At 36.9% G+C, this 13,309-nt stretch overlaps 1 protein-coding gene across 7 annotated transcripts in view; it reads right to left on the bottom strand.

Moving 5' to 3' along the window:
* Positions 1–13,309, bottom strand: part of Ccdc138 (coiled-coil domain containing 138) — a 91,083-nt gene that overhangs the window by 45,597 nt on the left and 32,177 nt on the right. For all 7 annotated transcript variants that reach the window (XM_074050553.1, XM_074050548.1, XM_074050550.1 and 4 more), the window contains one exon: positions 2,139–2,255. In XM_074050553.1, the coding sequence (XP_073906654.1) occupies positions 2,139–2,255 (117 nt within the window). The remainder of the gene's footprint in view (positions 1–2,138; positions 2,256–13,309) is intronic.

The following is a 13,309-nucleotide window of genomic DNA, read 5'->3' as shown; positions in this document are numbered from 1 at the left end:
TAATTTGTTCTTAAAACTCAAGGTTCAAAACTTTTGTTGCACCTAGTGGCTCACACCTGCAATCCTAGCCACTCAGGAAGCAGAGATCAGGAGCATCACAGTTGTCAGGCCAAATAGTTTGTGAGACTCTATCTTGAAAATACCCAACACAAAAATGGCTAGCAGAGTAGCTCAAGTGGTAGTGCAGCTGCCTAGCAAATGTGAGGCCCTGAGTTCAAACCCAGTACCACAATAACTTTTGTTGCTAAAATTTTTGTGCCTAAAATAAGTGTGTTAGAAATCTTCTCAGAAAAGAATAATAAATACTTATGTATAGTAAGACCTATATAATAGCACTTCTCATATTAAGAGAGTTTTCCCTTCTGAAATCTATTTTTGGACTATGATTAACAATAACAGAGAAATTTATAGTCTTAGCAGAATTAAAAATTAGTCATTTTATTAGAAGATTTACATAATTATAAACCAATTTAAAACAACTCCATTCTGAAATCATAAAAGAATTCTGTGATACAATTAAATCACACCAGAACATCCATAAAAATGTATTATCATTTCTTGAAAGTTATTATTTCATTAATGAGATGAGAAGCATTTTTAAATGCATTGAAACAAAGGAATTTAACACTTAGAAATATAAACTTATTTGCTACCTATTATTCTGGTATATCTCAAGGAGATACGTATGCCCTTTAAAAATTTTTTTAGTATCAAATGCTAGAAAAGATAAGCTTCCATAGTTCTTTGAAATTAATAAATTCATGAATATGCTATCTTCACTACAAGGAAAACAGATAAAGGGTTTTGAATTACTGTTCCTTATAGGAAAAAGTTTCTGACTGGCAAATTCTAAAGCAAAAATAAGAAAGATAAACATAAATAGACTTCTGGTGGGGGGCAATGTCATAATTTTAAAACCTATTTTAAAAATTGTTGTAAAAGGGAGGGAAGAAGGGAGTGTATCACAGCTAAGAAAGAGTAGAGTAATAGAGGAAGATGAATATTATTAAAGTACATTTTATGCATGTATGGAAATGTCATAATGAAATCCCTTCGAACAATTATTTTTTAAAAGAACTTATGTTTTTTAAAAAAAGAAAAAATACTACAGCTAATATTATGCTTAATGTCGATTTAATGTTTCTCCCTAAAATAGACAATAAGGCAAAGATATCTGCTTTCACCACTCAGAGTCAACATAGTGCTAGAAATTCAAGTTACTGTAATAAGGTAAAAAAATGAAACTAAATGCATACATACTGTAAAAGAAAATCAAAACAAAACAAAAGCCAATGAGCCTATTTGAGAGACAAGATCATCCATGCAGAAAATCTGAAAGAATCTTTAAGAAACAATTAGAACTAGTAAGATAACAATCACAGGATAGAAAACACGTGGACACCACAATCAAAAAGATAAAATAGCCCAAAAATTAAATAGTTGAAAATCTTAAAAAAAAAAGAGCAAATTCTATGCACAAAACTGTACTACACTGAATGAAACCAGATTTCTAAATGAACTGGAAAACTTGGCACACTAAAAATGTCAATTCTTCTTAAATTCATAAACAGGTTTAATGTAATTCCTATCAAAATCCCAGTAAGGGCCAGGCACCAGTGGTTCATGCCTATAATCCTAGCTACTCAGGAGGCAGAGATCAGTAGGATCACGGTTCAAAGCCAACCCAGGCAAATAGTTCAGAAGACACTATCTCGAAAACCATCACCAAAAAAATAGGGGTGGAGTGGCTCAAGGTGTAGGCCCTGAGTTCAAACTCCAGTACTGAAAAAAAAAATCTCAGTGAAGGAAGGAGGGAGAGAGTGAAGGAGGAAGGAAGGGTGCCCAGTGGCTCACTCCTGTAATCCTAGGTACTTGGGAAGCTAAGGTAAGGAGAATCATGGATCAAGACCAGCTCGGGCAAAATAGTTTGTGAGAACCACCCCCATCTCCAAAATAACCAGAGCAAAATGGGACTGGAGATATGGCTCAAGCAGTACAGTGCTGCTTTGTAAGCACTAAGTCCTGAGTTCAAACCCCAGTCCACCAAACAAAAAAAAAAACCAAAAAAACAGAAAAACAGATAGAACTAATACGAAACAGAACATTATGTAAAGATAAGAGTCCAATGAGTCACTTACCTGTGTTCCAGCATCTAGCTGCCTTAGGGACCAATATATAAACTTTACAAAGGGCTCATGAAGTTTGGTGTTCACAAATGGCATCCACTGTAGTTGCTCTGTCATCACAGGCAAAAGCTAAAGATAAAATTATGAAAAGCAAAAGTACATACATTGATTACAACTTTCTGAAATCAGTAACAATTTTCCAAAACTGAAAAAAAAAGAATAGTTCTCTGACAAAACCTTTGCTCTAAAACCATAGGCTAAAGGACTGGGGGTGTGGTTCAAATGCTAGGCAAGTGTGAGGGCTAGCGTTCAAATCCCAGTACCCCAACATCCCCCAAAAAGAACAAAAACAATTTGCAGCACAATTTGGCAATATGTACTTAAAACTTTAAATATTTATTTCCTTTCATTCAGAAATAGCACATTAGGGATTTAAAGAGATCAATCCATACAGATACTTTCTGAAACTTAAAGGTTAAATAAATTTATAGCACATATATAACCATTAAAATGATAACCTAGATATGTATTTATTACCATGGCATATTCTGGAATGAAACAAGCAGGTTACAAATGAGTAAGATCCTAATAATATGTCTTTGAATTTATATTTAAAAAGAGACATATGAAAGGATTTTTTAAAAATATCAACAGTTGTAAAAATAAAAAATTTTAAAAAGATGTTGATGAGCTTTGCTTAAAAGTATGGTATTTTGAGCTGGGCATGGAAGTGCACACCTTTAATCCCTGTACTGGGAGGCAAAGGCAGGAAGATTGCAAGGGTAAAGCCAGCTTGGGCTACACAATGAGTTCCAAGCCAGCCTTGGTTACATAGTAAGACCTGTCTCAAAAAAACAAATCATCAAGCTCAATGACCATAAAGAGATATTTAGGACTCTAATGGAATAATCACACTTCTGAGATACTAAATGACCTAAGAAAATCACCAAAAATATAATCCTCCAAATGCACATGTACAAAGATATTTATTGCTAATTTTACTTGTAAGAGTATAAAGCTGGAAATAATTATCTAGCAATAAGGAAATATTTAAGGCAACTGGACAGTTAGACTAAAGATTATGAGTGTATTGTGTGGGTAATTTTTACTTTCTATATATGTATTATGATTTTTTTACTTGTATTTTCCTTTGGCAATATGGGGTTTGAACTCAAGGCCTTGAGTTTGCTAGGCAAGTGCTCTGCCACTTGAGCTGTCCCCTGCCTTTTCGGCTTCACTTTTTTTGTTTTTTAAGGTTTCCATGTTTTAATTTTTTTAACATAATATTTAGAACCATAAACTATTTCACTCTCAAATTATGGGAGATGCCACATTCAAATATGCATGGATAAGCTGCTGTTACAATACTGAGGCATTTCATGAAAAAGTTATGTTGGGTTGGGTCCAGGGGATCAGAAGACAAAATGAGCCAGTGCCCCCATCCCCCAAGAGAGCACTGTGAGCCCTACATCCTGTAAAGGGACATGTGGCTTCACAAGTCATGGCCCCTGGGGATGCCTCAAAATGCCACAAGGCCAATAACCAGAAAGCTTTTGCAGGACTATGTATATGTTTCTGCAGAGATATATTAAAAGACCACTCCATCCCTGACTCCCGACTCCCCTCCCCAACAAAAAGGATCAATTAAAAAAAAAATCCTATGTAAACAACAGAGAGTTACCAGTTTTCCAGGCTCCCTGTCCTTATGTAGGAGCAGCTTTTCCTTTCCAATAAATCCTACTTTGTTTGCTGACCTTGTCTCACAAGTCAGTCCGCTGCCTCATGAGCCAATTCTTTGGCCTGTTAAGGCCAGAACTTATAACACCAGACTGCAACAGTTACTTTTAAGATAACCGAATTCTTTTTGCTACAAGGGCCAATGTATTAATAGTAACTTGCTTAAAAATGTAATCTTGTGGACTTTAAATCATTTAAAAAGAAAAATCAAGATTATACAGATATATATTCTGAACTACTCAGACTAATTCCATTTTAAAAGCTGAAGGTAAATGTTACACATTAGAACATTTCACAAGATTAGTTCTCCTTTGCACTTACCTGTAAAAGTAAGAAACTAGCCACAATTTCCTAAACACATAGCTATATCTAGAATACACTGGTGTAATCATAAAAGACTAATGAAATAAATTATGATTTTTATTTAAACATAAGTCACCACATCTTTCCTAAAAAGATAAACAAAACAAAAAAAAACATTGGTAATGTGAATTCCCTTACTGAACCTAACATGATAGAATTTCTTGGAAATGTGCCTATATCACAGAACACCTGCTTTGCAAGTTGCAAAGCCCTGAGTTCAACCCCAGTCCCACAAAAAAAAATTAATTTCTTACTTTCAATTCTTTCCAGGAGTAACTATCTACACAGAAACATATATTTAGTTTCACAATATAATCAGCACAATAATTCTATACAAAGTTTTTCTGCAGATAAAAGTGCTAAGAAAGGCCACAGTGGACAGTCCAGACACTGTGAGTACAGCAGCCAGGAGACACCATGAGTTTCAATTTTTTTTCAGCGATGTAAACAGAAAAACATTTAGAGAAACATAAAAATAAGAATAAATAATTCCACCGTTGATGACATGTTTCAGATACTGTTTCCTTTTGGGCAAATGAGCTTAATTTAAAGAGAGTAAGATCAGGAGGCAGAAGGCAGAGCAAGGGAAAAGCATTAAGCCAGAGCATTTATCAGTGTTCCTGCAGGAAAGACAAGGCAGGGCAGGGTGGATAGTTTAGAACTGGCTGATTAATTTTCCTTGATTTCTTCCCAAAATTATAAATTAAGGTTAGCGGGAGGATCCTCCTGGTTCCTATCTGCAGGCCAACCAAACACTCAGGATCTCTGTAAAACTGAAGAAAAGTCCAATGCTACCAATAAATCTCAAAACATCTCCAGCAAATTTTCTGATTATTGGATGCACAGTGAGCACTGGTGGCCACTTTTAACACAGCTAGCCAGACAGGTATCATTGGGTTAAAACTTGGGAACTCACAGCAGTTTAAATTCTCTGGATATCATTTTGAGGACTTGCTCTATTGTTCCAACCAATCTCCAGAAGTTGATCCTATTGCTCCTGATTCAGGGCTAAGCAAGCACAAGATAAAGAGAACTGAACAGTAAGTACAGGTAAGAAAACAATTATATAAAAAAAATAACAACACTTAATGGTGTTTTAAGTTTCAATCAGTCCCATTAATACAATCAGAAACAAAATGATGCCTATGGCAATGACCATACCAACCACACAGAGACTGGAAATCAGCCAGAAATCAAGCAGCAATTTCAATTAGCAACAGACTAACCAAGTTGTACAGGAGGTTGAGGGCACATAAGTAGTTCTTGCAAAGCATCCTGGAGCCTGTGGTTGCCAGGGGCTGCAGATAAATTTGACTTTGGGGGAGTCTTCCAGGCAGCTGCTTTGTCCTTGCCTTTCCTGGCCCAGGTGGGGAAGTAGCAGTGAAGTGGAGGACAGGAGCTGGGACTGCAGTGCATGGTGTGCTTGAGGTGGCTCCCACCTGCTCTGGAACCTCATAATGTGTTTCGTTTTGTTTTGTTTTTGCAGTACTAGGGAAAGACCCAGAGCCTCATGCTTGTTAAGCAAAAACTCTACCATCTCAGTCACACCCTCATTCCCAGTTATTTTTCAGGTAGGGTCTTGCATTTTTGCCCAGAGCCATTCTCTGACCACCATCCTCCTACCTACAGCCTCCCACACAGCTCGGATCAGGGGTGTGCACTACCACATCCAGCTTATTAATTAAAATGGGGTCTCCCTAAGTTGTTTCCCTAGCTGGCCTCCAAATCCACCATTCTCCTGATCTGTGCCTCCATGGTGGCTGGGTTTATAGGCTTGAGCTACCACACCTGGCTATTATGATGTTTTGACATAAAAAACTTTCTAGCTAGAGAAGGTACCGCCTCTCTTTAGGCTAGTAAGTTCTTAAGAGACAGTTTGGAGCTAGAGGAGTGGCTCAAGTGGTAGAGTGCCTGTCTGGCAAGCATGAAGCCCTAAATTCAAACTCCAGTACTAAAAAAAAAAAAAGAGAGAGAAAGAAAGAGAAAGATAGTGGAGCGCATCTTTAGTATGCACCCTCACCAATCCAGAGCTAGCCCTCTTTTATCTGACCTGTCCATCCCAGGAGGCAATATTCCTGTCTTAGTCTTTTCAGGGTCATGTATTATGTAACTAAGTACCATTCCTATAGCTTAGAACCTGTGAAAATTAATCAGCCAGTTCTAAACTATCCACCCTGCCCTGCCTTGTCTTTCCTGCAGGAACACTGGTAAGTGCTCTGGCTTAATGCTTTTCCCTTGCTCTGCCTTCTGCCTCCTGACCACTCTGATGTCTCTCATGTGGGCTTGAATAGCATGTAGTGCCTCCAGTCTCTAAAACTTGTGAATTTTTATAAACATATTTTTTCTTCCCCTGAGCCTTTCCTCCATTTTCTCATACCTGACTAAGCATATCATAAAAGAACACAAAACAATGAGCAAATGGAAAAATATTACTGATAAAGTAAAGAAAATAAAAGTTAAGATAAAAATATGTAATTAGACCACATATATGAAAATAAACATATTAGTTTGAAAGGGCATATTTGACCTCTCATAGCAACCTCTGGTATTCCCTCCTTTTGAAATTCTCTCCCTCCTTGGCTTTTGTGACATAGAAACATCCATTTTGACATCACAGAAGCATGCCAAACTCGACATCTAAAACAAGGTTGTCAGAATTCTTGACAACACTAGTTCTCTCTTGACAATACTAGTTCTCTCCAGTATTTCCTACTGTGAGTTACTCCTACCAACATTCATCCAGTTGCAAAAGTTGTAAGCCAACCTTAGCATCCCAACTTTTACATGGTATCCATTCACAAATCCCATCAATTCTACTTCTTGTTCTCTATAGTTTAGTTCTAATTCTATAGACACCACCAAAACCACCTGAACTATTTTAAGTGTCTCCTGATTTTTCTCCTAGCACAGACAGCTGCTTTATCTAATCTTATCTCCATATGACAGACAGCATGATCCTTTGAAAGAATAAACCTAATATTACTTTCTCCTTTAAAGTTCTTTATTGGTTTCCTACTAGTTTTAAGTTATCATTTACTATAATTCAAACGAAATTTAAAGGAAAAAATAACAAATACTTCACAAATTGAAAAATGTCTAAATAATGCTAATGAATGGAATTTGAAAACCACATTCCCTGTTAAGGTCATAATCTCAGTGAAATTTTATACAGCTAGACTCCTATCTTCAAAATGACACTAGACATATGTTGTACAAGAGAGAGCACAGAGAATTACCTATAAAGCACTCCTGCCAGGAAGCAAATTATATAACTCTACAAGGAAAAAAAATGGGAAGGTGAAAGGGACTAAGTGTGCAAAACTTAAAAAGAGACTTAGGAGACCAAGACGATGTAGGCCTGCTTATACTGCTATTGCAGTGGTTGTTTTTTTTTTTTTTTTTTTTTTGGTAACAGCAATAATAATTTGTAACCAAGAGAAAACCTAAATAAATTCTCTAGTTTATAAAAAGCTTCTGTCCCTCAAAAGAAATGGTCTCTAAACTGAAGAGAACACCCACAGAGTGGGAGAAAATATTTGCCAACTATACATCAGACAAAGGATTGATAACCAGAATATACAGGGAACTTAAAAAACTAAATTCTCCCAAAACTAATGAACCAATAAAGAAATGGGCACGTGAACTAAACAGAACTTTCTCAAAAGAAGAAATTCAAATGGCCAGAAAACACATGAAAAAATGCTCACCATCTCTAGCAATAAAGGAAATGCAAATTAAAACCACGCTAAGATTCCACCTCACCCCTGTTAGAATAGCCATCATCAGCAACACCACCAACAACAGGTGTTGGCGAGGATGCGGGGAAAAAGGAACCCTCTTACACTGTTGGTGGGAATGTAGACTAGTACAACCACTCTGGAAAAAAATTTGGAGGCTACTTAAAAAGCTGGACATCGATCTACCATTTGATCCAGCAATACCACTCTTGGGGATATACCCAAAAGACTGTTACTCCAGAGGCACCTGCACATCCATGTTTATTGCAGCACTATTCACAATAGCCAAGTTATGGAAACAGCCAAGATGCCCCAGCACTGACGAATGGATTAAGAAAATGTGGTATCTATACACAATGGAATTTTATGCAGCCATGAAGAAGAACGAAATGTTATCATTCGCTGGTAAATGGATGGAATTGGAGAACATCATTCTGAGTGAGGTTAGCCTGGCCCAAAAGACCAAAAATCGTATGTTCTCCCTCATATGTGGACATTAGATCAAGGGCAAACACAACAAGGGGATTGGACTATGAGCACATGATAAAAGCGAGAGCACACAAGGGAGGGGTGAGGATAGGTAAGACACCTAAAAAACTAGCTAGCATTTGTTGCCCTTAACGCAGAGAAACTAAAGCAGATACCTTAAAGCAACTGAGGCCAATAGGAAAAGGGGAACAGGTACTAGAGAAAAGGTTAGATCAAAAAGAATTAACCTAGAAGGTAACACACACGCACAGGAAATCAATGTGAGTCAATGCCCTGTATAGCTATCCTTATCTCAACCAGCAAAACCCCTTGTTCCTTCCTATTATTGCTTATACTCTCTCTACAACAAAATTAGAGATAAGGGCAAAATAGTTTCTGCTGGATATTGAGGGGGGGAGAGGGAGGGGGCGGAGTGGGTGGTAAGGGAGGGGGTGGGGGCAGGGGGGAGAAATGAACCAAGCCTTGTATGCACATATGAATAATAAAAGAAAAATGAAAAAAAAAAGTCTGATAGAATTCAGCAGAGAATCCATCAGGTCCTGGACTTTTCTTTTTGGGGAGACTTTTGATTGTTGCTTCAATTTCATTTTGTGTTAGAAATCTATTCAGTTGATTAATATCTTCTTGGTTCAGTTTTGGATGAACATATGTATCTAGAAATCTGTCCATTTCTTTAAGATTTTCAAATTTATTTGAATATAGGTTCTCAAAGTAGACTCTGATTATTTCCTGGACTTCCATGGTGTTTGTTGTTATCTCCCCTTTTGCATTCCTGATTCTACTAATTTGGGTTTTTTCTCTCCTCATTTTAGTCAGATTTGCTAGGGGTCTGTCGATTTTATTTTTTCAAAGAACCAACTTTTTGTTTCATTACTTTTTTTGTATGGTTTTTTTTTGGTTTCTATTTCATTGATTTCAGCTCTTATTTTTATTATTTCTCTTCTTCTATTTGTTTTGGGATTTGCTTGTTCTTGTTTTTCTAGGAGTTTGAGCAATATGTGGTCTTTTTTCACTGGTTTCTTTCACTTACAAAGTTTTCAAAATTTACTTTGTAGCATGCATCAGTACTTTATTCCTTTTTAATACCAAGTAATATTTCACTGTAGAGATATAACACTTTATCTTTTTTTTTTTTTTTGGCAGTACTGGGGTTTGAACTCAGGGCTTCACACTTGTTAGGGAGGCACTCTACCACTTGAGCCACACCTCCAGCTCCAATTTATTTATTTTCATTTAGCTTCTTGACATTTGGATTGGTTCCACCTGTTGGCTACTATGAATCCTGTTTCTATGAATTTTATGTACAAACTTTTCTGTGTATATATGCCTTCATTTTTCTCAACGGCATAAGTAGGAGAATTCCTAGGTCATTTAATATCTCTATAATCTATTAAGGAACAGTTACACTGTTTCTCATAATGCTACACCATTTCACAATCCTACCAGCAATGAGCAAGAGTTTTAATTTCTTCACATCTATAATTAACTGGCTTTTTTATGTTAGTCATTTTACAGTGTGTGAAGTGGTATATCATTATAGTTATCACTTATGTTTTCCTGGTGATTAAAGACGTTGAATACTATTTCATGTGCTTATTTGTCATTTGTATATCTGTTTATTCAAATCATTTTTTTTCATTTTTCTTTTATTATTCATATGTGCATACAAGGCTTGGTTCATTTCTCCCCCCTGCCCCCACCCCCTCCCTTACCACCCACTCCACCCCCTCCCTCTCCCCCCCTCAATACCCAGCAGAAACTATTTTGCCCTTATCTCTAATTTTGTTGTAGAGAGAGTATAAGCAATAATAGGAAGGAACAAGGGGTTTTGCTGGTTGAGATAAGGATAGCTATACAGGGCATTGACTCACATTGATTTCCTGTGCGTGTGTGTTACCTTCTAGGTTAATTCTTTTTGATCTAACCTTTTCTCTAGTACCTGTTCCCCTTTTCCTATTGGCCTCAGTTGCTTTAAGGTATCTGCTTTAGTTTCTCTGCGTTAAGGGCAACAAATGCTAGCTAGTTTTTTAGGTGTCTTACCTATCCTCACCCCTCCCTTGTGTGCTCTCGCTTTTATCATGTGCTCATAGTCCAATCCCCTTGTTGTGTTTGCCCTTGATCTAATGTCCACATATGAGGGAGAACATACGATTTTTGGTTTTTTGAGCCAGGCTAACCTCACTCAGAATGATGTTCTCCAATTCCATCCATTTACCAGCGAATGATAACATTTCATTCTTCTTCATGGCTGCATAAGATTCCATTGTGTATAGATACCACATTTTCTTAATCCATTTGTCAGTAGTAGGGCATCTTGGCTGTTTCCATAACTTGGCTATTGTGAATAGTGCCGCAATAAACATGGATGTGCAGGTGCCTCTGGAGTAACAGTCTTTTGGGTATATCCCCAAGAGTGGTATTGCTGGATCAAATGGTAGATCGATGTCCAGCTTTTTAAGTAGCCTCCAAATTTTTTTCCAGAGTGGTTGTACTAGTCTACATTCCCACCAACAGTGTAAGAGGGTTCCTTTTTCCCCGCATCCTCGCCAACACCTGTTGTTGGTGGTGTTGCTGATGATGGCTATTCTAACAGGGGTGAGGTGGAATCTTAGTGTGGTTTTAATTTGCATTTCCTTTATTGCTAGAGATGGTGAGCATTTTTTCATGTGTTTTCTGGCCATTTGAATTTCTTCTTTTGAGAAAGTTCTGTTTAGTTCACGTGCCCATTTCTTTATTGGTTCATTAGTTTTGGGAGAATTTAGTTTTTTAAGTTCCCTGTATATTCTGGTTATCAGTCCTTTGTCTGATGTATAATTGGCAAATATTTTCTCCCACTCTGTGGGTGTTCTCTTCAGTTTAGAGACCATTTCTTTTGATGAACAGAAGCTTTTTAGTTTTATGAGGTCCCATTTATCTATGCTATCTCTTAGTTGCTGTGCTGCTGGGGTTTCATTGAGAAAGTTCTTACCTATACCTACTAACTCCAGAGTATTTCCTACTCTTTCTTGTATCAACTTAAGAGTTTGGGGTCTGATATTAAGATCCTTGATCCATTTTGAGTTAATCTTGGTATAGGGTGATATATATGGATCTAGTTTCAGTTTTTTGCAGAATGCTAACCAGTTTTCCCAGCAGTTTTTGTTGAAGAGGCTGCTATTTCTCCATTGTATATTTTTAGCTCCTTTGTCAAAGATAAGTTGCTCATAGTTGTGTGGCTTCATATCTGGATCCTCTATTCTGTTCCACTGGTCTTCATGTCTGTTTTTGTGCCAGTACCATGCTGTTTTTATTGTTATTGCTTATTCAAATCATTTTTAATTGTACATTTTTACTACTGGATTAAGAGATTTTTTTAATATTGAAGATAAGATGGAAATTCCTTATTCGATATGTGATCTGAAAATATTTTCTCCATCCAGTTGGTTGTGATTTTACTTTCTTGATATCCTTCAGAGCATAAAAGGTTTTATTTTTTTAAAAGTCAAAATTTTTGTTTTGTTTTGTTTTTTTTGCAATGCTGGGGATCAAACTAAGGAACTTTGTGCTTGTCAGGTAAGCGCACTCTACTGCTGAGCTACATCTCCCATCCCTCTCTTTTTTGTCCTCTCTTTTTCTTTCAGTACTGAGGTTTGAACTCAGGGCCTCACACTTGCTAGGCAGGCATTCTACCACTTGAGCCACTCCACCAGCTGTCCTCTCATTTTTGAAGGACAGTTTCTTCAAAACCATTTCTTGTTCAAAACTGTACTCTTTTTTAAATATAATTTTAGCAGCATGTAATAGTTGTAAGGGAGATACATTGTGATATTTACATATGTGCTTAGCACGATACTCTTGTTTGACAGTTTTTAAGCGTCGTGAATGTGCTTCACTCACTGCCTAGAGGTTTACAAGGGCTCTGCTGGAAAATCTGTTCATATTCTTATAGAAGTCCCTTTATATGTAGCAAGTTGCTTTACTCTTGATGCTTTCAAGATTATCTTTAACTTTATGCTTTAAATTTTTTATTATAGTGTATCTTGTATGGGTCTCTTTGATTTGTCTTAGATCCTCAGGAAAAAACAAAGTTTGGGAAGTTTTCAGCCGTTATTTCTACAAATAACTCTCTGCCCTTATGTCTGCTTATCTTTTTGAGACTTTCATAATGCATGTATTGGTCCACAGGATGGTACCCCATGAGTCTCTTACTCTCATCACTTTAAATTTTTTTTTTCTTTTGCTTTCTACTCAAGTTCAAGTGACCTGTTTTCAAGTTTGCTGATGTGCTTTTCTGCCTGGTCAAGTCTGCTGTTGAATTTTTTAGATCAGATACTGTACTCTTCTGCTCCTTTCTTACAATTTCTTTTTGTTGATGCTCACTTTGCTCATGTGTCATTTTCCTGATTTTATACAGTTGTCTGTGTTGTCTTTGAGTCTGCTAGGTATGTTTAAGACACTTTTAAGTTATTTGTCAGAGTTCAGAGATCTGCGCTTTTTTTACGTTTAATATCTACAACTTTGTTTTGTTCATTTTATTGGACCAATGCCCCTGTTTCTTTTTTACGGCTTGTGATTGTCCCCTCCCTCTCTCTATTTGGGCATTTGAAAACAACCACTTAGGGCTGGCAGAGTCGCTGAAGCAGTAAGAGTGCCTGCCTAGCAAGTGTGAAGTCCTGAGTTCAAACCACAGGGCTGCCCAAGAAAGAAAAGAAAAATGAAATAAAAAAAAAAAAAAACACTTTTCCCAGATGATGGGAAATATAGGTAATACAGGTGGAACATCTTCCCAATTAACTCAGCTAACTGTGTCTTCTCTAGGCCTATGTGAAATACTATCTTTTTGTTTTTTCTTTTTTTGACAGAACTAGGTTTTGAACT

The sequence above is a fragment of the Castor canadensis genome, chromosome 12 (assembly GCF_047511655.1).
Source record: "Castor canadensis chromosome 12, mCasCan1.hap1v2, whole genome shotgun sequence".
Lineage (NCBI taxonomy): Eukaryota > Metazoa > Chordata > Mammalia > Rodentia > Castoridae > Castor > Castor canadensis.
Note: the sequence above shows the minus strand (reverse complement) of the source record. Positions and strands in the feature narration are given on the sequence as shown.